General features: G+C 45.9%; 3 protein-coding genes across 9 annotated transcripts in view; 2 read left to right on the top strand and 1 right to left on the bottom strand.

Moving 5' to 3' along the window:
- DCLK2 (doublecortin like kinase 2) overlaps positions 1-5,118 on the top strand; it is a 147,770-nt gene extending 142,652 nt beyond the window's left edge. For 2 of the 5 annotated variants that reach the window (XM_016190448.2, XM_016190457.2), the window contains one exon: positions 3,883-5,118. In XM_016190448.2, coding sequence (XP_016045934.1) covers positions 3,883-4,074 — 192 coding nt within the window. In that variant the 3' untranslated portion in view covers positions 4,075-5,118. The other 3 variants (XM_016190455.2, XM_060178970.1, XR_009546381.1) reach the window with 2 other exon arrangements.
- The window catches only part of MAB21L2 (mab-21 like 2), a 384,237-nt gene that overhangs the window by 135,494 nt on the left and 224,003 nt on the right, over positions 1-24,740 (top strand). The window lies entirely within an intron of this gene.
- Positions 9,867-24,740, bottom strand: part of LRBA (LPS responsive beige-like anchor protein) — a 554,160-nt gene continuing 539,286 nt past the window's right edge. For all 3 annotated transcript variants that reach the window (XM_060178956.1, XM_060178957.1, XM_060178958.1), the window contains 4 exons: positions 16,929-17,030; positions 14,682-14,878; positions 11,315-11,466; positions 9,867-10,275 (listed from right to left, as the gene is read on the bottom strand). In XM_060178956.1, the coding sequence (XP_060034939.1) occupies positions 10,185-10,275; positions 11,315-11,466; positions 14,682-14,878; positions 16,929-17,030 (542 nt within the window). In that variant the 3' untranslated portion in view covers positions 9,867-10,184. The remainder of the gene's footprint in view (positions 10,276-11,314; positions 11,467-14,681; positions 14,879-16,928; positions 17,031-24,740) is intronic.

Below are 24,740 nucleotides of genomic sequence, written 5' to 3'. Positions count from 1 at the left end.
TTTTGTCACACTGCAGGACATTGGGGTACTCTGCTCCAAAGTCCTGGGAAGACCCTTGAGTTGTGGTTTTCTCAGCTTTTCAGTGTCTCTGCTGGAAGCCTGAGAAGGGTAGAGCTGTCCCAGAATTACAGCTGAAACACTTGGAAAAGACTCATCCTGTTCAAGTCAGCAGCCTGAGTAGGAGAGGAAGGAGGGGACATGGCTGTTGGCTGTATTGTGTGGGGCTGGAGCCTCTCACGTGATTTCACCATTCTGGGCCACTTTCTCCAGAGAGAGAGAGGAGAAGCATAGCACCAGAGCCTCCCCAGGTGCCATGGCAACCCCTGTGTAGTAGACTGTGCACCTGGCCAGGCATGTGGCCCACCTGGAGAGCCCTCTCACCAGCCCTGCTAGGAAAATTTCTTTAGAAAAGAGTCATATCTAAAATTGACAGTCAATAAGTAATGAGAAATCCTAGGGAGAGTGAGCTGTTAGCATCCGGACTCAGAACCATCTATTGAACTTCACAGTCTGTAGTCTGTCCATTGAATCACCTGTCCACTCAGGGCTCAGAGGAACTGATGGCTCAGGGCCTGTGACCAGCCCAGGTTCTGGAAGGAGCCAAGCTTCTTCTGGCACAGACTGTTGTATAGATAACAACCCATAGATCCCCAAGACAGCTCTTTTATTTTTTAACATTTTTATATATAGAGAGAGAAGTTGAGACAAAAGATGTGGAAAGGGGGAGAGAAAGAGAGAAATACCTGTAACACTGATTTACCACTCATGAAGCTTCTACCCCCTGTAGGTGGGGACCAGGGGTTTGAACCCAGATCCTTATGCATGGTAACACAGGTACTGCCACCCAGCCTCCAGTCTGTCCTGCTGTTTATAAGTGGCGTTTCCCATCTGCTGATGGGATTCAACATTCGCCTCTCAATCCCGAGCTGTAACTAGATGTGTTTGAATGAATCACCCCGTCCCATCTGTAGTTGAGGTGACTGTGAAAGCTACTGTCTGCTCTTGTCACGTGGAGCAGGCAGCCAGGGTTCCATCTAACCCATGTTCCCTACACAGCTCTGCCAGTTGAACTCTGAGGAGCCCTGAGTGGCATGGCCACCTTCAGGCCCTGCAAGGCAACTCAGTTGTGCTTGTATCTGGAGGTAGCGGTTCTCAGTGGCCCAGGAGCTGGCCTGTCCCTGAGGCTGTGGCGAGGTCTCCCTGGGGAGGGCATGTATCCCCAGGCACCGTTGCCTGGGATCCATTTGCTATGCTTTGTCTCCATCCTCTTCATTGTGGTCTGCATGTCTGTGTATCTGTGTGTCCTGCTCTTGGGAACAGTTTTCAACGTTTTTCTCTATCTTACGAATTTACATGTTTTAAGGAGCCCGGGCCTTACATATGTGTGATTTCCCTCCTCCTGGGTCACTTTTTCATTCAGACAGACAAAGGGAGAGAGAGCACCTCCCATGTAGTGCTTAGGCTTGAACCTGGGCCAGGTATATGATAAGGTATGTGCCCTTGCTACTGAACTCTCTCTCCACCCCCAAAATGTCTTATTTTATATATATATATATATATATATATATATATATATATATAGAGAGAGAGAGAGAGAGAGAGAGAGAGAGAGAGAGAGAGAGGTTTTGTGACAATACTTCCTTTCCCTGGTGCATGAACCTCTGGGGCTCTGTGACAGAATGATTCCCCAGATGTGTGGGAGTAGAACGAGCCTGTCCTCTATGGGGTCCTCAAAGAACATGCCCTCACTGTCCTCTCTCATCCCGCCTGCTCTCCTCTGAGCCCCAAGTCAGCACCAAAAACTCCAGTGGGAAGAGGGCAGGATGGGAATCGGGAATAACAGTGACAGAAGCCAAGCTGACGCTGTTGTCTGCCTTTCATCTGACAGTTTGATTTGACCGTTTGAGAGCCACCTCAGAGTTTCACTCTTGGCCCTGTTGAGACTATGGGGACCCTGAAGCAGAATTCTGGTATCCACCCTGCTGGCCTTCATCCAAGTAGCTTCTAATCCATCCACAGCCCTTCCTCAAATCCGCATGCTCACCCCCAACTGACTCCAGCTCCATCTCAGCTTCTGAGAAGGCTGGGTCTTCTGTCCATACTGACACCCTTTCAGCTTGCTGGCACATCTGTCATTTCTCAGCTGCCCCCCGCCACCACCGCCTAGACTCAAAGTTGGTGAGGTCACGGGAGGTAGCTGAGTGTTTTTTTTCACTTGGATAAAAAGATTACACACACACACACACACACACACACACACTTTTATTCTTTTCCCTCTCCAGAGAGCTGCTCAGCTCTGGCTTCCGGTGTTTCTCAGGGTTGCACCTAGGACTCTCTTGGTGCCTCAGTCCTGAAAGTTTCTTTGTATCACCATTAAGTTATCTCCCCAGCCCAAGGCATCTTTCTTGTGAATGCCAAAGTGAGGCCTCCCTTCTGTTCCTCTAACCACCTTTCCAGAGACAGTATTCTTATCAGTAAGACAGAGCAGGGTCAGGTAGTCTTGGGTTAAGGGAAGAGAATGAAGAACATTGGATTTGATTTGGGGTGAAGATAGGCCTGAGATTTTGGGTTACCTTTGCATTTAACTTGTCCTGGGCCTAGTTAAGAAAGGACTGTGCATGTACAGGGCAGGATGCAGGGCTCCAGTTCACCCCATGGGCTCCTCCCAGCCTCGAGAGGCCATCTTGTGGCAGGAGAGAGAAGCCCCTCCTTCCTGTACCCATCTTGTGGATGGTTGAATTCAAATGACTAGTGCTCCCTGCCCCCCCAGGGGGATTATGCTTCTTTCAGGGGGCGTTTGGTGACTGATTCAGGCTTCACTTAAGATAGACAAAACTATTTCAATCGTGTTGCTTCTGCTTAAAGTAAGTCTAGTTTCTGTCCCCGCTTCTCTCCTCCCTCCTGCCTCTCCTGCCACTGCATTGCTTCCCTCTGCCTAGGTCCAAGGCGATGGTATGTACTAACCGCACGGCGATGCTTTGTGTGATGCTTTGTTCCACTACACATACATGTTCTCTTGACAGGAAGAGAAAAGGAGAAATAACTATGGGGGGATTGGTGTTTTCTCCATGCTTAGTGCGCCACTGAAGAGAAGCTCGGCCTCCTCTCAGCTGAGGAGCTGAGGAGCTCAGGCGCTTGAGAGCCAGGCCAGCTCCTGACTGACTCCTCAGAGTGACTTTCTCCCCCATGGTAGAAACAGTCTTTGGAAACTACAGAAAGGTCATCCTTAGCTCAGAAGGAGAAGCCACACCCGTCTTTCTTAGTCCTGTTATTGCTCAGATAGTCTGCAATTTTTGTTTTAGTCAGAGCAAGAGTTTGCAGAGCTCCTCTCTCCCTCAGTAGTCAGATCACAACAAAAGCTCCTGATTTGGGCCTTTTCCCTAAAGGGGCCTGAGGGCTGGCATTTCCTGTATTTGGAAAAGACAGTGAGATGGCTGTTGGCCTGGACAGACAAGTGGTCAAACTGAGCAGAGGAGTGGACAGGAGCGAGGCCTGGCCTTCCAGGTTGCTGCTGAGTGGGTTTGAGCTGGGCTGGCGAGGGGCTAAAGATGTGAGGCTGCACCACGAGTTGCTGGGACATTGCTGCAGCCACTTGGACTGGAGAGGGACATTCAACCTGTCATCTAAGAGAGACCCACAGTTTGCTGATCACCTCAGGATATTTGGGGCTCCAGGTCTAGCTCAGTCAGGAAGAATGGCCCCGGGCTGCTTCACAGCCAGCTGACGCCCAGGGGGAGGACAGGCCATCCAGGGTGCCCACCGCCTATGTTTTTTCTCCTCTTCTCTCTCTGGCTCCCATGCATGCTCCTCTGTGCACTGTCCCCGCGGCCAGGTGGCCTGAGTCCGGCCAGGCTGACCTGTCTCTTGCTGCTCTCTCCTCAGAATACGGCTCTAGATAAGGAGGGGCAGATCTTCTGCGGCAAACACAGTCAGGACAGCAGCCGGCCTGCACTGGAGCCCACCAGCCCTGCGCCTCAGGAGGCCCCTGCCCCTCCTAACTCTCCCTGCGCCTCCTTCCCTCCTGCTGCTTCGGGCAGTGAGCGGGCAGGGACCTGGCGCCGCCACCGTGACTGACAATGGCCACATAGGCCTGTACCACCTGGAAGCCATTTTGCTGGGGCCTCACCACCACAGCGCCTCGCACCGAAGAGCCTTCTCTGCCAACTGCTGTTCTGTTTGGGGGGGGGGGGGTGCCTACCAGGGTTTGGCTTGGTTTTGTACTCTAGGCCCTGCAGGTGGCACAGGTGGCATCAGCTTCAGTGACATATTCTGAGTGGCTTGTGTGAAGTCATCTGTGTCTCCAGTTCGGCTGACACTGGAGGGCATCACGAGGAGAATGGGTGGCCTCCTTACTCAGCATCCCATGACGTTAGAGAAACACTATGGAAGGACCAGGATTGCTCCCGTACTGAAGTGAACTTAGTGCTCCCTCTCCTCTCACGACGGGACAGCCATGGTGGTCCCTCCATGCCAGTGGCCGAGGGGCTGGACCCAATGGGAGAGAGGCCAAGTGAGGATGGCATCTGGGCATCGGACACCAGCCCCAACTCAGAGGTGTTCCTGGTGACGCAGCCACACAGCATTGGGGGGAGGGGGCCGCTGGGCTCCCCCAAGACCACACTGGTTATTTATCTGTATGCTGACCACAGGGAAGGGGACTTTCTCCCCTAGAACTGGCATGTCCTCACCTCTCCCCGCCTCTGTTAGGAAATGATAAGAAAGTCGCCCTTTGGGTTTCTCACCGAAAGGCTTGGTGCATGCGGCAACTGCTGGCGCAGGCCTGTCCTTCTCCAAAAGCCACAGCAGAGCAGAGTTCCTGCAGCAGCTGCTGGGCCCTGGCCTCCTTCATCTGGAACCAGAAACAGCCGAGGGAGCGAGGCTGGAGGGAAGGTGCTCCCTGGACACCCACTGTTACTAACCTTCTGGAAGGCTGCTGGCAGTTTTTCCTTGTCTCACCTCCTGCCCCAGACCCCTGCTCTTTTTAATGGTTGTACATAATCCGTGTATTTGTTTTACCTGCTCATCGACACTGGTGGGCCTGTAGTTCACTCTCCTTGTTAGATATCTGCCTTCTACAAGTGTACCCAACCTGCAATAAACACTTCTTGAGAAAGAGCACTGGGGGCGGGCATGGTCTCTGTGTGGTTGTTTGGCACGGGAGCTGTGGTTGTAGCACACCTCTTCGGCCCCGGGTTCCAGACTTGGCAGTGCTGATAACTTTTAAAGTCCCAGGCCCTTGTGGGAGGGGACAGTGATGCATTTGGGAAGGGCAGATGTGTGTGTCTTGGTTGAAGTGAAGCTGTGCAGGTAGGTATTCTAGGAAACGGAGGCGGGCAGCTGCTTCCTGTGACTGCCTGTCTGTCTCTCTCGGATGGTGTGGGCTCCTGTCTCTGCTACTTTCAGAGCATTCCAGCTTCCTGTTGTTTTTTTTTTTTTCTCTCATCCCACCTGCTTGCCAGTGGGTCAGACTGGCCGAGTCTGTGCCCAGCTTCCCCAGGTGAAACCCCTGTCCACGTGTACCCACATGGGTCTTAGGTCACACGGCCCAGGGAGCAGAACGACAGTCTGGTGGAAGCTTTCTCTCAAACCTGGTGCCTGGGCCCACCACAGAGATATAGGCTTCAGGAGGGGTGAGTACTTCAGCAAAAGCCATGACATGCACGTCTAGATCTTTGTGCATTGCCTCTCTCCTCGCAGACCAATTAAGACTTTTACAGAGCTTTGTGCGTGTGAGAGAGGAGAGGTGAGAGAAAGGTAACAGCACGCTACTCCGCTCTGCCACGTTTCTGGGGACTGGGCTCAGGCTTAAGCTCACATGTGCTCCTCACTTAGTCTCCTGCCCCAATGGGAGTATTTTTGCTCATGGGAGGGAATTGTCAGCAAAAAAGTGAATTGGGAGAAAAAAACTGGGAAAGGGCTATGGCACTGACCAGAACCTGAAACCTGGTCCCTCCCTTGAACCATGAGGCTCAAAGACTTACTGAAAATAAGTTTCCAGGACAGTGCACCATGGGAGCTGAGCGGCCACAGGGAGAAGCAGCATGGGCGAGTCCCAGCCACTCTCTTGGTCTCAGATACCTAGACTAGCAAGTCAAGAAGTGAGTTGCTTAGCCTGGGTTACAGGGCCATGGAGCAGCTTTGGATGCTGCCGACTCTGTGCTCTCTGGAGGAGCCTGTCTGTGGGTGTTCACCCAGATAATGACCCAGCATCACAAGCAAACTGTCTATTGGCCTAGTACTTAGCAAACATTTATTCTTATTTTCAGAATACAAATTCAGTGCAGGTGGTCACCATAGCTGGTTCTTTGGATCGCACAGTGTGAATGGTATGTGTTCCTTTTATGTTCATCCTCTTACAATCTGGGGCTCCATATCTAAAGAAACTGACCTCTGGAAAAGGGAGAAAAGGAAGTGGTGACTGGTCTGAGCCATCGTGGGAGCTGCTGGGTTTTAGGGCAAGAGCAGAGGCTCCGTGTGACTGGCAGTCACTCTGGATGTGGCCCAAGGCCAGGAGAGCACAGGAGTGAGTAAGGGTCTAGGTGCAACAACTGGAAGCAGAACTAGCTATTTTCTACCTTCCTCTTTTGATAGGGAGAGAAGGGGTCAGAGAAAGACATCAGAGCACCAAAGGTTCCTTCAGTGCAATGGGGGTCAGGCTCAAACCTGGGTTGTGCACAGCAAAACAGCACTACCTGAGGGAGCTATCTCACCAACCCAAACGAGCTGGCTTCTGAGGGAGTGATGATCTAGACTTGAGAAATGCTTGGGTACTAAGTCATAGCCATGGAAGTTTGCAGAGTCTTTGCTCCCAGCTCACTGGAGCTTCACCAGGAGCTGTGACGAGATGGCGACATGGTGTCCGTAGGAGAAAAAGGTGCTGCCGCACCCACGAGGCTGCGTTCTCCTGACGCCCAAGGGCGGTGTGCTTAACTCTGAGCCGCCCCTAGAGGTGGTCAGGGCTGCTTTGTGGTGGAGTCAGCTAAGTATCTAAGGCTGGACATTTGAGTTCAGCTGGAGGAGGAAAGCAAATTTCTTTGCAAGGAACTGTGTGTCCGTCTGTCTTTTTGGTTCATCCTGGCCAGAGGCCTTGAAGGAGTCAGGATAATCCCTGAGTGGGTGAGAGGAAGGGAAGAGTGAATTTGGCAGATGCAGTCAGTGTCCCTTTCACTTAGGGCATCAAGCTGGGGGCCCCAGCCTCTGTGCAGCCTTGATTTTTCCGGAGCTGGGCACCTGTCTGCATCAGGGCTGACGTCCACTCTGGGGACTGTCTTCCAGATGACCCAAGTCCAGTGCTGCAGAGCAGCGGCCTATTCCTACCAGCCTCTACCCAAGCCCTGGTTTTAGCAAGGACAAATATTCCTGAGCTTTGAGACAGAGAAAGAACATGCTTCCTGTTCTAGCCATGCAACTGCCTTTTTCCCTTGCCACAGAGCCCAGCTGTCTCAGAAAGACAGTTTGTCTACCGGCCAAACCGCTCGGCCTGCCCCCTGGTAAAACAACCTGCCGATCTGGTTCAGGCAGGGAGTGACGCTTACAAATCACCACCTTGTGGCTTTTCAGAGCTGCAGAAATGCACTGTAGACCCCAGTGTTTTCAGTCTGCACTGAGGAAAATGATCCTCCTTTGAGGGAGGAGGAGAGAGTTTGTTATTTGGGATTACTGAGTTGCTCTGGTGTCTGTTTTCCTTATTTGAAAGCACCAGTAACTTGTGAGGTAAAAAGGAACATTATTACACTTTCTACTAACAAAAAAAGGGTGTGTGTAGAGGGGCAGTAGCTGGGCTAGTAACTCTCCAAGTTGAAATAGAACCCACCCCCCACCCCCGCATTAGAGCAGGAAAACAAGCAGAAGGCTGGCGTGTTGGCCAGCTGAGGCGTTTATGCAGATGTGACACTGGAGTGGAGCCTTTCTTCCTCTGTGGTGTCACTGCTGACAGGAGGCCGAGGGACGGGCTGACCCAGCACAGTAGGATCTTTCCAACTTGCTGACTAGGGGGCCGTGTGGTCTGGAGCAGTGCTGAGAGAGCAGGACTGCTGTGGCGGCAAGCTCCAGTGGTGTTTCTGTGACTGGGAGCAAAGATAGCTAATGAAATTGCTCCACTAAATTTCTTGGTAGACGTGAAGAGCTCTTTGCTGGAAAGGGGGGCAGAGTGGAACTGCAGCCTGGCTGTGTCCCAGGGTCCCCTGACCCTTAGGGCCCACACAGCTTCTCAAGAATCTTCCTAGCCTGCATGCAGGTAAGTTGAGCTCAAGGTGCTTTTACTGTAAGGAGCAGTGCTGTTGCTTTAGATGGAATAGATCTTAGCGTGGAAACCTGACGTCTACCTAGTGATGCTGCTTAAGTTACAGAGGCCCAGGGACTTGATTGGGGATGTTTTAGTAAGAATCATTACTTTCAGGGAGGCAAGCTGTAATTTCTTGAGGCAGTGCATTTTAGTGTTTAGGCTTTTTTTCCCTCCTTCTTACCAGAGCACTGCTCTGGTTTATGGTTGGTGCAAGGGATTGAACCTGAGACCTCAGGCATAAGAGTCTGTATAATCATTGTGCTACCTGCTATCCCCCCAAAATAATTTTTTAAAAAGTTAAAACTGGGCAGTGGTGCATCTGCTTGAGCATGTTACCATTCAAGCTTTGCTCTCCATCTGCAGAGGGGAACTTCACAAGCAGTGAACCTGCTGTGCCAGCATAAGACCTGGTGGCAATTTAAAAAGAAAAAAGTTAAAATTGGATATATAAGCGAATGCTGACATCTGCTGTATTTGTTTTATAAGGTGTTACTTATATTTCAGTTAATTTGCCCTTTGTATGTTTGAAAAGCAGTTTTTTAAAGGTTTGCTAACAGAGAGCTGTTGAAATACCACACTAGGCATGTGAGGTGGCTATTCCTAGTTATCTTCTACAGTTTCTTCAAAAGGTTGTAATATGTGGTGTCACAGGTATAGTATCAATGAGGACTTGGGTATTTCTATAATGCCATGTGGTGGAGAGAAGATTATTTTCATTTAGAAAACTAGGTGCTTGGTGCCTGTACTACGAATCCACTGATCCTGGAGGCCATTTTCCCCCTTTTGTTGTTGCTGGATAGGAGCGGGTGAGGAAAATAAACACCTGCCTCATCACCCGAGAAGTGACCTCGGGGCTTGAACCTGGATCTTTGCGCCATGTGCGCTTAATGCTCTGTACTACTGCCTGGCCCCCCACAACTATCTGCACTTAACTTTTCAGTGGCTAATTGTCAGGGATGAAAGTTTCCTTGAGAAATCTTGGCTTTGGTGCACGTGGTAAGGAGCCCAGTTTGAGCCCCCAGCTCCCCACCTATGGGGGGAGGGGATGTCACTTCACAAGTGGTGAAGCAGGTGTCTTTCTCTCCACTCATTCGAGGTAAAAAAAAAACTAGCTTTTAGAGGTGTATAGTCAAGTCAGTTGTAACTCAAAGTTCACAACTTACAAAGAATTTATTTATGCAACACAGACCTTTTCACACAATTCCACACAGCAATCTACTAGAAAAGTAGAATTATACAACGCAACTTAGTACAAATCGCTAATCAGAAAAGGAGACGTGAAGAGAGTGTTGCTTCGTCCAGCACCTGGTCCCCGCCTCAGTGCGGGGCTACCATTTCATTCTGGTATCAGGATGGAGCCGCCAGCAGGTCAGGAAAACATTGTCCAGACTTCACGCTAACCACACACAGAGCAGCCTCTCTCTCCTAAACCATCATTTTCTAGGTCTAAAACATGCTGGAAGGATACTATTGAGAGGAAGAGTTCATTTCCGATGTTTTAAATTACATTTGTCATAATTTAAACCCCAGAAATATCAGGGCTGAAGAAGCACAATTGTTTGGGCCCAAAGTATAGCATAAAAATCCCCCTGCCAAAAAATCACATATTTCTCAAGATTATAGATGTATGGGAAGTGTTTTTCCATGATGGAGCTAGAATAACTAGGTTTACTAGTCCCACTGTGTTTTCACAATTGGTGAAAATAGACTTATTATAACTAAAAATATAGATTTTTTTTTTAAACTACAGAACCCAGCAGCCAATTTTCTGCTTTGCTCTTCCCCCTCAAAAAAGTCAAGCAAATTCTACAAAAATAGCAATTAACTTTAAAAAATATTTTGCTCCTTTGAGCACATTTAAGTTACATTCAGATGGGATCGTTGTGGTCAGCTGTCACTATCAGTAGCGGGTCTGGTATTCGTGATGCCACCGGTTGAAGTCGTTGTAGAACAGGACGATGCTTCCTGAGGCCATGCCAGAAATGATGCACCTAGGACACGTATGGAGACAACTTTGTTACAAACTATTTGTTTCCTGAGGAACTCTGGTGCGACTTTGAGGACTAAAATGCAGCTAGGAGAGCCCCCACAGCTTGCCTTTTCCTGGAAAAGTGTAGGGTTAGTCAGTCCCTGGACCCTAACAGGCCCGCCAAGTGTAAGGAAACTGGGGTGGTGAAGCAGCACACAGCTGAGTGACAGAATAGTGTTGATTAGACTTTGGGCCACCTCTGTAGAAATAATTCTGTCCACCATGCTTTGAGGATGAGCGGCTGCTTACTCTCAGTCCTTGAGATCAGGTAAGAGGAGTCTCACATCTTTAAGATATGGTGAGAACCACTCCTATTCAGTGTCTAGTACTTCCTGGCAACATTAGGAGCCGATATGTATTAGCATAAAAAATTCAAACACATAAGACAGTTTGGCAAACATGATCAAGGGGGCCAGGTAGTGATGCTCCTGGTTAAGTGCTCACATTACAGTGCTTAAAGACCCAGGTCCATACCCCTAGTCCCCACACCCAGTGACAGAAAAGCCTCATCCATCTTAAGTGTACAAGGAACATTATCTATCTACCATGTGAAATTACAAAGTAGGTCTTAAGAAATTTCATAAGACTGAATTAAACTAGAAATTTTGCAAGTAACAGCTGTAAGCACACTGCACCTTCAGAGACTAGTGCTCACATTACAGTACGCAAGGACCCAGGTTCCTTGCGAGGGGTGGGGGAGGAAGCAGGTGTCTCTAATAAAGTATATTTTAAAAAATCATAGACACAAAAGAGCAAAGGAAATAGTGATATTGAGAGGCTTTAGAAAATCAAAATTTGAGGAAAGAAGATAAAGATGATTTCTCCAAAGCTGACCACTTTGGAAACTTCACATCCCTTAGTAGACTCTTGGACAGAGATGCAGTTTGACAGGGGAGGGTGTCTGGAAATACAGAGCCACTTGTACTTACAACCTTTTATTTTTTGCACAGGTGACCCCTCCACGAGCCTGAATGCCACCACCTATAAGCCACGATTATTACCTCTGGTCGTAAGATAGGGCCATGGCCCGGATTCCGGCATCACAGCCTGGATAGGCAAAGAGGTGCTTGAGGTCGGACACCTGCCAGACCATAACCACACCATTGTCTCCTCCTGTGAGCAGGTACTGCCCGTCCCGACTCAGCTGGATGGCCTAGGGGCAAAGCGACATACAATACAGAAGTGGTTTTAGGAAAACTCCCGATTGGCACAGCTGTGTTTAATCCCTTCACCAGCTGGCTGCGGGGAGGGGGGATTGTGAAAGATAAAGTGGTAAGCTTTTCCTGTTTTGCAAATGATCTTCCAGCAGTGCGTGTGGATGTGCTCAGCTGTCTGACTGCTTTTGGGAACTCTATTTACACCCCCAGAAGACCGACAGCTTCAGCACTTCACCAGGCAGAGAGCGGGGATGCAGCTCAGTGGAGGAAAAGAATGCTAACTCCTGTTACAAGAGTTCTTCATTCGTCAGCTACACCCACTAGCACACAGAAGGTGCTAGCTTCTGTTACCCTGAACTCAGCTTTACAATAACTGCTTTAAATCTTTTTCTTGCCTCTGGGGTTATTGCTAGGGCTCGGTGCCTGCACAACGACTTCCCTGCTCCTGCGGCCATTCTGTGTGTGTGTGTGTGTATATATATATATATATATATATATATATATATATATATATATATATATATATATATATATAAGAGAGAGAGAAAGATACCTGCAGACGTGCTTGTGAATCAGCCCCTCTTACAGGTGGGGATCTGGGGGCTTGAACCCAGATCCGTTTACTTAACTCGGTGTGCCACCGCTCAACCCCCACTGCTTAAAACCTTTATCAAGGAGGAGAGACACCTGTAGCCCTCATGAAGTTTACTCCCTATGGGTGGGAAGCAAGCAGTTATCTTTGTCCTTCTAATAAAGAAAATGAAAAAAAAGCAGGAAAGCTTACTTTGCTAAGTACATGACCCAGGGGTTGAGCCTTGCCCCCACCTCACTGAGAAGCCTTAGTGCCAAGGTATCTCTTACTCTTGTCTGAAAAAGTTGGCCTGGAGCAGTAAAGTCCCAGGACTAACAAAAAACAGTCAAGAAACGGCTGGCTTCACAGCCATTCAGTCACACACATATGCCAGCTTGCAGTGGTCTGAAATACAGCTCATTTTCAAGAACACCCAGATCCAGGTACAGAAGATAGTAGCCAACAGCAAATAGATTTTTCAACATGAGCAAAAAAGTCAGTATCCTTTTCCCTCATTCATTTCACAAATTACAGTCTCTAGGGGGGTATTTGGGAACTACGGTGAAGACCAGGACAAATAATTATTTGCGATACTTATAAAATTCAGCTGATGAAAGAAAATCTATTAACCTTACCACTGTGGTTCACTTGAGCTTTATATTTGAGGATTTTCACTGGGTATGTGCTGTATTAAAATAAATTAAAGCCATTAATCTTTACCTCTTTGTTCTAGTAAAGAATGTCTAGTCATCATTCTGCCTGGACTTTCAGAACCTCAGTTAGCAGTGGCTGCCAAGGTCAAAAGCTATTTTGTTGTTGGCTTTTCTCCTGAAGAACTTTTCCTTACGAATATCCTCTCTGCCTTCCGCACCAGCATCACCAGGCCTGTTTCCTTCCTAAGGCCCCAGAGACCTGGTCTCTCTCTCTCTCTGGCAACGACCTGGTTGTAAGGACGGCACTACAGCCTGCCAGGTCGATCACATCTCCAAAAGTAGCCTTCTCCTCAAAGAGACAGGAGTTCCTGCTGGTGAAGTGGTACTTCTCCTTTGTTTAGGATAAAATAACTTCGCTGCTCTGTCCAAGCTGCTGACTTAAACTGAAGCTATTCATTAAGACATCTAAACACCCCCTAGTCCACGTGCCAGTCTTTGTTAACCAAAACACCCCTGAACAATCTGGCAGTTAAATAAAAACAGGTGGGAAGCCCTGAGCCGTGCAGAGGTCCCCCCAGGCTGCAGGGTTCTCAGTTTTCGCAGCTGCCTCCTTTCTAGATCTGAAAGGATAGCCTGTCATTCCCTTAGTCTCCTCACACAAGCTCCAGAGAAGTATAGGGCCCAGAAGCACCACTTCACCAGTAGGAACTCCTGTCTCTGTGCCTTCTTCCTTCCCGAGGCTGTGGCCAGGGGCAGGCAGAGCCCATCTGAGGCTAGCTCCTGCAGTCACACAGTTGCCACTTGCAAGTTAGTATGATAAAGTGCAGGCGTACTGGGGAAAGGGCAATGGATTGCTTAATCCTAAAAACCCAGTGGGAAATATTACAGAGGGGGGAAAAAACACAACAATGGCCCTGAGGCAGTCAGGAATGTGTGTGTGTGTGCCACAGAACTGCGAACGTCCCCAGCCTTCAGTGCTTGCTGAAATGCCACCGAAATAGGTTTAGCCAGCAAGGGATTTAAAATGATTTTACAGCTTTATTAGTGTAGCTGACAATATAATCGCAGCTCAAAGTGACAGGTTATCAACAATATTGTTGTAAAGAAGGAAGGAAAGGGAAATCCTCTGATGTGTGCTTGGTTTAAGTGAAGGATTACAGGGGTGGGGGCAGCATGTAGCATCTGTCTGTGCCCCTTCCTGATAGAGACAGGTCACTGTACCTTGGGAGTTCTGTTCCTTCCTGAACCCCAAATTTGCTTGAGAGAAAGGCTAGTCAGAGTAGGTGAAAGGAAGCAAATAAATGTATGTTGCCTATGCTGCTCTGTCGGAGACCAGTGACTCAAGTGTCCAGAGCTGGCTCAAAACCACGATTGGGCAGGGACTTCTGAAACCCTCTTCCCACTGTGGCCAACTGACATGAGCCCTAACTTCAACACAGTGAATGGCAGGAACTCCAACCTCATTTCCCTTTCTGCTGCACCAGGATGTCTGGAGATGGGAAAAGGACTTTAGAAAACACAGACCCCAGACAATCACATTTCTTGTACACCAAGTGAGAACAAAGGATTGTTTGATCACATTGTAATTCGCCCAACCATCCCCTGGCAAATTCTGGTCTTTTCATCTAGGAAGAAATACACTCTACAATTAGATGCCAGCCCTAAAGAGTCATAATCCCCACCATGCCCATCACCACCTAGCCAGGTGGAAGAAGGGGCTGGATTTAGGTGTATTCTGCAGCCCTATTTTAGCTCTGAAGCCCAGAACACTGTGCTGTTTAATGATTAGAAAGACAAAATACAGAACAGGGCCTCTGAAACCTCTCCTGCTAATGGTTTCACACACAGCACCCTGGCTGGGCCTGAGGGCTTCCTAAAGTTTTCCCTATGTTGTGGACAAGAGGCCTTTGCAACTGAAAAGCCCAGTTTCTACAAACCTTCTCCCTCACCACACTCTGAACTATCAAAATGCCTCTCGTGCACTCACCCTTATATTGTCATCTGTTTCCATCGTGGCCTGGAGTTTTCCATTCACACTGAAGGTACAGAAGCAGCCATTTTCATAGAATATGACACAGTGGCCTTCTCTGGAGGCCTGAAGGAGTTTGGGCTTCAGGCAGTTCTCAGGCCCCTCCAAAGTCCTCAACAGGTCTCCATTCATGGAATGTATGAGGCACGGTCCTTCTAAGAATGGAGGAGAAACAAAAGGCAAAACTGAGTTTTTTTAAAATAGTCTTTGAGCACAAATCTGATGGGATTACAAAGCCACGTTATACTTGTAGAAAAAGTCTTTCAAAATTGTATCTGCGTTACTTTGCAAAACCACTTCTGTGTGCTGGCCAGAGCTCCCCAGATGTTCCCTTTCATATGGGGGAAAGGCAGCCATCAGGAAGTTATTTCATGAAATATGCTGAGGCCAGGTGATGGTGCACTAGTTCAGCACACGTGTCACCACACTCAAGAACCCGATTCAAACTTCTGATCCCACCTGCAGGAAGGAAGCTTCAGGAGCAGCGCTACAGAGTGGCAGGTGTCCCCCATCTCTTACCCTCTGTAAAAAAAGCTGCCTGGGATAGTGGAGTCATGCACGCACCATACTCCAATGGTAACCAGGGAGACAAAAAAGATATGCATTGTTTCAAGAAATGATAAAAATGAGTAGTTCAGAAAGAAACAGGACACATTTCAAATTCTGGAAAAGCTTCTAAGGAGACTGTGATACACTGAGAGAAGGCTGCTGGAGCCCACCTCCCCCTCATCTCTCAAAGCAACTGACACCTACCAGTCCTAACTCCCCAAGTAGACCACCCAGCTGAGATGCTCAAAGGACTGGGAATCACTAAGTATCCCACGAGCATAAAGCTTTGTCATGCTGCGTGCAAAGCAAGTGGGCTGAGTCCTGAGCTGGACAAGAGAGCAGCTAGAGCACAGGCCTTGCTACTCTCTGGCTCCACTACTCCCGGCTCCTCCACCCTGCATCAAGCCAGCCCCTGCGAACTTGCAGTGCTCAGCATTTCCCTCGACACTCAGTGTTTACCTCACTAGTGCTCTCAGAAGATGCATAAGCCAGTCTGGCTTAGATTCCAGCAGCACAAACTGCAGTTATCAGTTTAAATGAAACCAGTGACTCAAAGCCAGGGTTCAAATTTCAGTTATCAAAATAATTGCCCCAAGCACACTTCATGGCAAGCCCCTCAGTCCACAAGTGACTGTGTAAATAACTGTGCATAATGACCACAGACTAACTCCATCTCCTCTTTTAAAGTCAGTGAGTGGTCACTACATGTCTGCTACTCAGTTTGTGCAAAATGAGGCGAGCCTGTGATGGGACAGGCTCACTTCACGTGTCCAGTTGGGATCACACACCATCCAAGAATGTATACTAGCTCAGGATATATGAAATCATTGGGCATTAAAAAGTGAAAAATATTCAGTAGTTATAAAACTGTCATTATTACTATTTGTTTTTGTCAACTTTGCAATATTTAGCAAGTCTCCTTAGTTAAACTGCGGTTCAAGACGCAGAGATAATGATTCATACACTCTGCTTCCCCATGTGATAAGCCAAAAAGACATGAGATTTTAAGCCTGCATTCATTATGTGTTCAGACCTCAACTTGGGCAGAGAGATGGATAGACTATTAAGACGGAATAATCCATGAATTGGAAACAGCTTTGTCCCTGGTCAAGTCCTGATTTGTTGTGTGTGCTTTTGGAAGCTTGCTTAATATCTTTGGCTGAAATATATGATGATGCTACTTGGGCAAAGCTCCCAGCCAACAAGCTGGACTACCTTTCCAGTCCACTTTCCATGCCATCCTGGCTCCTGCCCTGTTCTGAGGTTGGAAAGTTAAAACAGATGAGGTCAGGAGTCTGTAGGAGATGGAAGGCAGCCCAGTCAAGACTCCAGAAGATTAAACAAATACACAAAGATGCACCTCATTCCTGCCTCACTCTGTAGAGCTCTGCTGTGTGACAGAACTAAACAGAACTTTCTGCAGTGACGGGCCTGCTTTGTAGCTGTACTGTCCAGTATGGCAGCCTCCCTGCTGGTGAGCCCTGAGTACATCAGGTGTGGCTAGTCCCATCATCAAGGTACTGAATTTTATTCAGTATTAGTTAAACACAGATGGTAGGCTAGTCATCGCCACAGCAGACAGCACAGCTTTAGAGAAAAAGGCGCCAAGTCCATGAGTAGTGATTTCACTCATTTTAAGGAAGGAGTCAGACTTGCCTTTAGAGCCACTCAGCACCAGGCCCAGCTCAGCGCAGATGGCAGCACAGGTGATCTCATAGTCGTGTCCTGTCAAAATGGCCCGGGGAGTAGTGGTCTCACCTTGAGGGAAAAAGATGACAAGTGAGGTTCATGCAACAGACGGCCTTCTACTCGGATATAAGGCTCAACAACCTGTTCCTAGTTCCCATGAGTCCTGAACTTTTAATTTAATTGTTCAGAACTCCTATTTTCAGACTAGATTCAAAACATATGCTCTAACTGGAAGACCCCACTTTGCTCAGTGTGCTGACCTTACAAGATCATCATCAACAACAGGTACAATGAGGTAAAAAAAAAAAAAAAAAGTGCATTATTTAGTGCCTCCGATACTTTCCAAAAAGCCTCTGTGAGGTACTCTGTGGGTTGCCATATATACCAGACTGACTTAAGTCGACATTCCAAAGACGGGGGGGGGGGGGGGGGGGGGTAGTGATGCACCTGCACAAGGATCCTGGTTTGAACCCCCAGCTCCCTACCCTGCAGGGGAGCTGCTTCACAAGTAGAACAGCTCTGCAGGTGTCTATCTTCCTCTTCCCCACTCTACCTTCCCCTCTCAGTTTCTTTCTGTCCTGTCCAATAAAATGGAAAAAAAATGGCCATCAGGAGCAATGGATTCACAGTGTAGGCTCCAAGCCCCAGAGATACCCTGGCAGCAAAATAAGTAAATTTTAAAAAGAACAAAGATGGGAGTTGGGCGGTAGCACAGGTGATGCAAAGCTCAAGGACCAGTGTAAGGATCCAGGTTTGAGTCCCTGGCTCCCCACCTGCAGGGGAGTCGCTTCACAAGCGGTGAAGCAGGTCTGCAGGTGTCTGTCTTTCTCTCTGTCTTCCCCTCCTCTCTCCATTTCTCTCTGTCCTACTCAACAACAACATCAATAACAACAACAATAATAACTACAACAAAACAAGGGCAACAAAAGGGAATAAATCAATATTAAAAAATTTAAAAAGAAAGGCAGTCATGCCTCTGCCCCCCTCCCCATACACACACGCAAGGAGGACAGTAAGCTTGTACATTTCATAACATGAAATCAAAGGATATTGCTCTAAGGTTAAAAAAAAAAAACAAAAAACAAAAAACCTTTACATGCAGTTTACTGGTAATGAGAAAAAGGAAAAAAAGAAAAAGAGGTGAAGAGACAGGAGAAATATCTAGTAACTGGACATATTTCAAAACGTTTTCACAGGTGGATGAGAAAAGTATGGTTGGCTGGGAGTAAACCCACATGCTGAATGGTCCTCCACAGGCAGAAACAATAATGAGTGTGACTTGTGCCAAGTCACAGGGATGAACTGAATCCCATATTTAGCCTGAAGAACACTTATTTTAAAACTAAACTACCTCTCTACTTTTATGGTTTCTGAGGGCAAAGCCACAAATAGCCTTTATAAATGGAACTGGAGAAAAGCAGTCTTAACATCTTGGGTTTCTTTCATTTGGATGATACTATGATTGACAGATGGCACCGTGTCCCACAGGGGGAAATGTGCCCAGGAAGTAGGTCACTACCACCAACTGAGGAAAGAGGCCTTGTCACCCCAAACACTGGGACTCTTCAAAACAGTCATGCCCTCTGAGGACAGAGATCTCTGTCAGGTCAGGAGAAATCCAACAGAAACGTACTGTGCTCCAAAGTCATGGATCAATAGGTGCTCTGAGACTTCACGCAAATGCACGTGCATGCTTATGTGTTTCTGGAGCAGGGGTGAGGGGGGGAGGGAACTAGGTATCAGAGAATAAACAGACCCATGACTAGCAGATACTCATGGATCTTCTCACAAGACGACAGGAGCCTAGTTTCTGTGCACCAGCCCCTCTTCACCTGAAGCCTGCTGTTGCTTCCTGTCTGGAGGCAGCACACAATCACCACAGTGCTTGCCCCATGGTGTCCTTCATGCTCTTAGTGACTAGAGGTACTTAGGGAGTGAGGGTTAAGTCACAGGGGACCATGCTGTAGTCAAACGGTGATTAGACTGCTGGCTTAGTGATAAAGGGAGGCCTCAAAGGACAGATAAAAAGGCCAGGGGACAAAGGAGACAAATGGAACCAGGGACTTGGTTTCACTAGATTCTTCTAAGTTTGAAAAGTTCCTTGGGGAGGAATACCTTAATTACAGTTTACTTGGAATTTTGTAAACCAGACACAATGTGTAATAACTTTTCTTTTAAAGAAAATAACAACAAGTTGCTATGGTATATGTACACAGTGGAATACTACTCAAACATTAAGAATGATGAAGTCACCTTCTTCACCTGATCTTGGCTGCAGTTTAAAGGAATTATGCTAAGTGAGACAAGCCAGCAAGAGAAGGATGAATATGGGATGATCTCACTCATGGGCAGAACTTGAGAAACAAGAACAAAAAGAAGAAACACAAAGTGAAACTTGGACTGATGGTGTATTGCATCAAAACAAAGAACTCTGGAGAAGGAGGATGGCAGAAAAGGGGTTGAAGAGAGAGGCAGGCTTGCAGGTCCTAGCACACATTGACGGACCCAACTTGGAGGAGACAGTGTTTTACAGACAACTACCCGGGGAAATAAGAAATGGTACCCATGTGCCAACAATGGTACTGTAAACCATTAACCTCCCAATAAAAAGAAAATTGCTAAAGAAGCAGTTGACATAAGCCAACCTCAATGACTTTAATTTCTGTTAGAGATGTGCTTTGCCAGAAAATGAGAAATGAGTTCTAGAATGTGTGTGGCTGAGGAGGTATCCCATCAGGACATGTGATTTGCATGCCCGAGATCCTAGGTTCAATCCCTATTGTCTCATATGCCAGAGAACTCTGGGTGGCTTCTCTCTTTCATAAAAACCAAAATTAAATATTAAAAAAACAAACACACACACACTTAGGAGTCAGGTGGCAGGTAGCACATCTGGTAGAGAGCATACATTACCCACGCTGAAGCCCTGACCTCTATCTGCAGGGGGAATCTTCACAAGAACGGCTGCAGGTCAGTCTCTCTCACCCCCCATCTTTCTCATATCTCTGTCTCTATCCAACAAAAAGAATGGCTGCTAGGAGTGATGACTGAATCCTGGTGCAAGATACTGAGTCCAAATGATACCCTGGTGATCATGTTTTTCTAGAAAGTTACCAGTGTTTTAACACCACTTGATGGTTCTCCCATCCAAAGATGCTCTATATCCACCCAGCATGCTTTTCTATGGTGTTTTGAAACTGATGTCCAGTTACAGCCAGAGGTAACATTTATAATAACCAGGAACTAAAATCATCAAGATCTAGGAATACATTTCTAGTGTGACTGTTCCTTCTTTTGTTTGTTTTCACAAGTTGTCCCTTTTTGGGATAAAATTTGTGTCTGCACTTGAATTGTCTTGGAAGGTCTCAGTGGAAAGTCAAGTATTGAAGGCAAAAACTGACAGTAACTGAAAGCAGCCCAAATATAAGCCAAAGAAAACAAAGGGCAGATGGAAAATGGTGGCTCCAGAGAACACTGTCAGTGTTAACATTTAGTTTTGTAGATCTAAGAATATATATGTATGTATATACATACATATTTTGCCTCCAGAGTTATCGCTGGGGCTTGGTGCCAGCACTACAAATCCACTGCTCCTAGCAGCCATTTATTTTTTTTAATATTTATTTATTCTTTTTTGTTGCCCTCGTTTTATTGTTGTAGTTATTATTGTTGTTGTTATTGATGTCTTTGTTGGGTAGGAGAGAGAGAAATGGAAAGGAGGGGAAGACAGAGGGGGAGAGAAAGACAGATACCGAAAGACCTGCTTCACTGCCTGTGAAGTGAACCCCCTACAGGTGGGGAGCCAGGGGCTCAAACCGAGATCCTTACTCTGATCCTTGTGCTTCGCACCACCTGTGCTTAACCTGCTGCGCTACCACCTGCCTCCCCCCCGCCTTTTTTTTTTATTCTTGGATAGGGCAAAGAGAAATTGAGAGGGAGACAGACAGATACACCTACAGACCTGCTTCACTGCCTGTGAAGTGACCCCCTTGCAGGTGAGGAACTGGGAACTGGAACCAGGATTCCTGCGCCTCATGCTATATGCACCACACCTGGCCCCTTTCAACTCTATTTTTTTTAACGGAAAAAAGTTGGAAGGGGGTCGGGCGGTAGCACAGTGGGCTGAGCATCCATGGTGCAAAGCACAAGGACCAGCCTAAGAATCCCAGTTTGAGCCCCCAGCTCCCCACCTGCAGCGGGGTCACTTCACAAGTGGTGAAGTAGGTCTGCAGGTGCCTTATCTTTCTCTCCCTGTCTTCCCTTCCTCTCTCCATTCCTCTCGGTCCTATCCAACAATGACAGCAATAATAATAACAGCAGCAGCAACAAAAGGGAAGCAAAAGCCTCCAGAAGCAGTGGGTTTGTGGTGCAGGCACTGAGCCCCAGCAATAACTCTGGAGGCAAAACAAAAAAGAAAAAAAAAAGTTGGAAGAGTGTGACTTTTTTTATGACTGTCAAGTTAAGTTTAGGAAGCCTCGTAATTAATCCCACAGAGTGGGGTGAGATGCAAGCATTCTTAAACCCATGAAGATTCTTATCAGTAAAGATCCATGCAAATAAGTACTTACAATATACTGGGTTCCAAAAATCTCTACTATGCCAGCCACTTTTTCCTTCATAAAACAGAACACACACTTCATAATTTCAAAACTGAACAAAGATTTTTCTTTTCCTAAGGCCTGATCTTTAAATAAAGAACTGTCCAGTGATAAAGCTTTAGGCTTCCAAGTTTGGCAACATGTTCCCAAACCCAGGAAACAGGATAGACAGTTCAGGAAACACAGGAGAGGAAAAGGAAAGAAAAGCAAAAAAATTAAAAGCATAAGGGTAAACTTAAGATCACTGAGTTCTTCTTAAGTAATAGGCTTTACAAACACTGGGTTTCCAGGGAAAAGACTACTACTCAGCTTCCTCCCTCTAGGAAATCAGTGCACACAAATGGCCTCCAGGATGTCCACACACAAGCACACAAGGAGAGCGATTCCTTCTATAGAAAGTTATTTCCGGTCTTTTTCCAAGTCTAAACTTGGTCACTGCTTTATAATATGCTGTGAAGATTCGTCATTCCTTATATTTTCTCCGTTCAAATAAATACTCACTGGATTTTTATAAACTCCAGTAAAACCAAGTGTTTTAAATACCAAAGTTTCACTACAGGAGACAGGATTATGTGACTATGGGATTTAAATCCGACAGATCTGAAATGTCCAAGTTCAAGAGAGATTTGAGAAACCACTTGGAATGAAACTACCAAGGATAGAGAGAATGATCAGAAGCAGAACACAGGCTTTCTGTGTGGCTCACAGAATCCAATTCTCTGTAGTCACACTGTCATACATCATCCCGGCTCAAGCAGAATCTGAGCTCTAACATGCCACAGAAGGGAGAGGCAAAACGCCCTACTTATCTGTATATTTGTTTGGAGTTGGACACCAAATCTGGGAACCATATAGCCCACTCTGCTGCACTCACCTAAATCTGCCCTCACAGAGTTAATACCTAGGGGGAAAGCCAACTGAAGAAGACACTTTTCAAAGCCTCCAAAGCCACTGCTATCTCTCACTGAAACCTCTAAACTGAATAAATATGGGGTGGGGGGAGCCTTCTGAAAAGCATCAAGTTAATTATTTGATAAGCATTTGCAATAGTTAATGGACACAAACACTTTTGCTTTCTGAGATAGCAGGATCTACCAAATGCTAGATCATAAAGCAGAACAGATTCCCTTAAGAACCTTTTAAAGTCTTACTGCTTGAAAAAGCATCATGGCTTTCAATAAAGCTGAGAGAGAGAAAAAAAAAAATCTATCTTGCTGCTAGTTCAAGGGGCTACACTTTAAACTCTTCTTAAAGAAAAATAAAAAAAGAAAGAGGATAGACTTCTTGGACTACTTTGAAAAGCTTGAGCAATTACTTCAAAGGGACGAATGTCTTTGTCCAGAGAGCAGGTTTATGACCGCTGATGCAAATCCTAACCGAGGACTGAAAAGGATACTCAGTGTGTTTGTATGGAAGGCCTTAGAGGAAGACGAACAAGTCAAAGGAGATTAAAGACAGTCCAAATACTGCACTGAACACCAGAGTGCATCAGTTTATACAGATGTGCTTTTCTCAGTCCATCCCGCTGAGTATCAGCACCGACCCTGCACAATGTTAGTTACCCAACATGCATTTAAGCAACCCAAGAAAATAACCATATTTTGTGTTTACACTGGACCTATGTGTATAATGTTAGTTGAAATGCTTTCACACCACTATGCAGAATAGCAATAGTTTTTTGTTAAACACTTTTCTTTGGTGTCTTAGACACATTAACAGCATTTCTCCTTAAAATTAAAAATTATACCTGAAAGAAGAGAAAAAGAAAATGTAATTTCTCTAGTATCCTGCTTACCAATGTCCAATATGATAACTACTTCAAAGTACTTGTCTCCATTCAGGCAAAGGGGATTAATAATAAAAGTTTTTTTTAAAAAAAAGCTAACTAGATAACTGGCATGCATTTATGGCAAATTTTGAGTTGCACTGAATAATTCTTAGTATTTTTGGTATCATCTCTTTGATCTTATGAAAAATTAAACTGCTTTAAAATGACAGCTGTCTCATCAGCAATTTGAATTTGCTGTCAGAAGCAGAAAGGGAATTGTACCTTTTCATTCACCATTTTCTTCATACCATTTTTACTGAAGGACACTTCAAATTTCCCTGTTCTCAGTATTGTAAAACTAAAACTAGGTCTTCACTTACTAATCAGTTTAGAAGACTCCTGGGTCAAAAATTAACATTCTATTTGTTCATTCATTTAATACTTATTGAGTATGTATAATAATTACTGCAGTATGGAAACAAGGAAAGGTAAAAATATGACCTTGTGTTAATAAGCAATTTGATTTTAAATGGTGGTTCAATCAGGTTTTGCCAATCTTTCTATAAAACTACAAATTGTAAATACCTATAGTTGGAAAGGTCAATAACTATATTGAGCTCCCCACCTGCAGAGGAGTCACTTCACAAGCGGTGAAGCAGGTCTGCAGGTGTCTATCTTTCTCCCCTCCTCTCTCCATTTCTCTCTGTCCTAACGATGACATCAATAACAATAACTATAACAACAATAACAAGAGCAACAAAAGGGGAAATAAATAAAAATATCAAAACTATATTGAAACACAAACTATGTAGTATAGTTGAATTTCTTTTTTTTTAATTTTATTTTCCCTTTTGTTGCCCTTATTGTCTTTTTATTATTGTTGTAATTATTGTTGTTGTTATTGTGAAATGTGGATTTGTTAAAAAAAAAATTCAAGAGTACTCATATTGAAAAGAAGGTCTGCTTTTAGGAGAAAAAAAAAAAAACCTAAATCTATTACTAAGAATACACTGACTCATTTAAATATATAAAAATCAATACCTAAAGATGGATATTTCTGTTTTGCACGTGGCTTTTGCTTTATTGTAATCACAATCTACTACAAAATACATGAGAACTGAATACTAAGCTTTCTCATGTGGTTCACCTCATGATAGATCAAGAAAGGAAATGGTCTTTTGGAAACAGATATGAGTTTGGCTAGGAAATCTTTTAAAAACTTTTTCCATTTATTTCCTAACTTTTCAGTGGGAATTACTATATTTTATTATGCAAAGAGAAATTACTTGACTTTTTTCTATTCACTTCATCTTCACTACCCCCCCCCATTGCAAATTAGTGGATTTTATCAGTTCAACATGATCTCTTTGGTGAAAAAAAAAAGTTCATTTGGTTAGACATCTAACTATAGGA

The sequence above is a fragment of the Erinaceus europaeus genome, chromosome 19 (assembly GCF_950295315.1).
Source record: "Erinaceus europaeus chromosome 19, mEriEur2.1, whole genome shotgun sequence".
In the NCBI taxonomy this organism is placed as follows: Eukaryota; Metazoa; Chordata; class Mammalia; order Eulipotyphla; family Erinaceidae; genus Erinaceus; species Erinaceus europaeus.
Note: the sequence above shows the minus strand (reverse complement) of the source record. Positions and strands in the feature narration are given on the sequence as shown.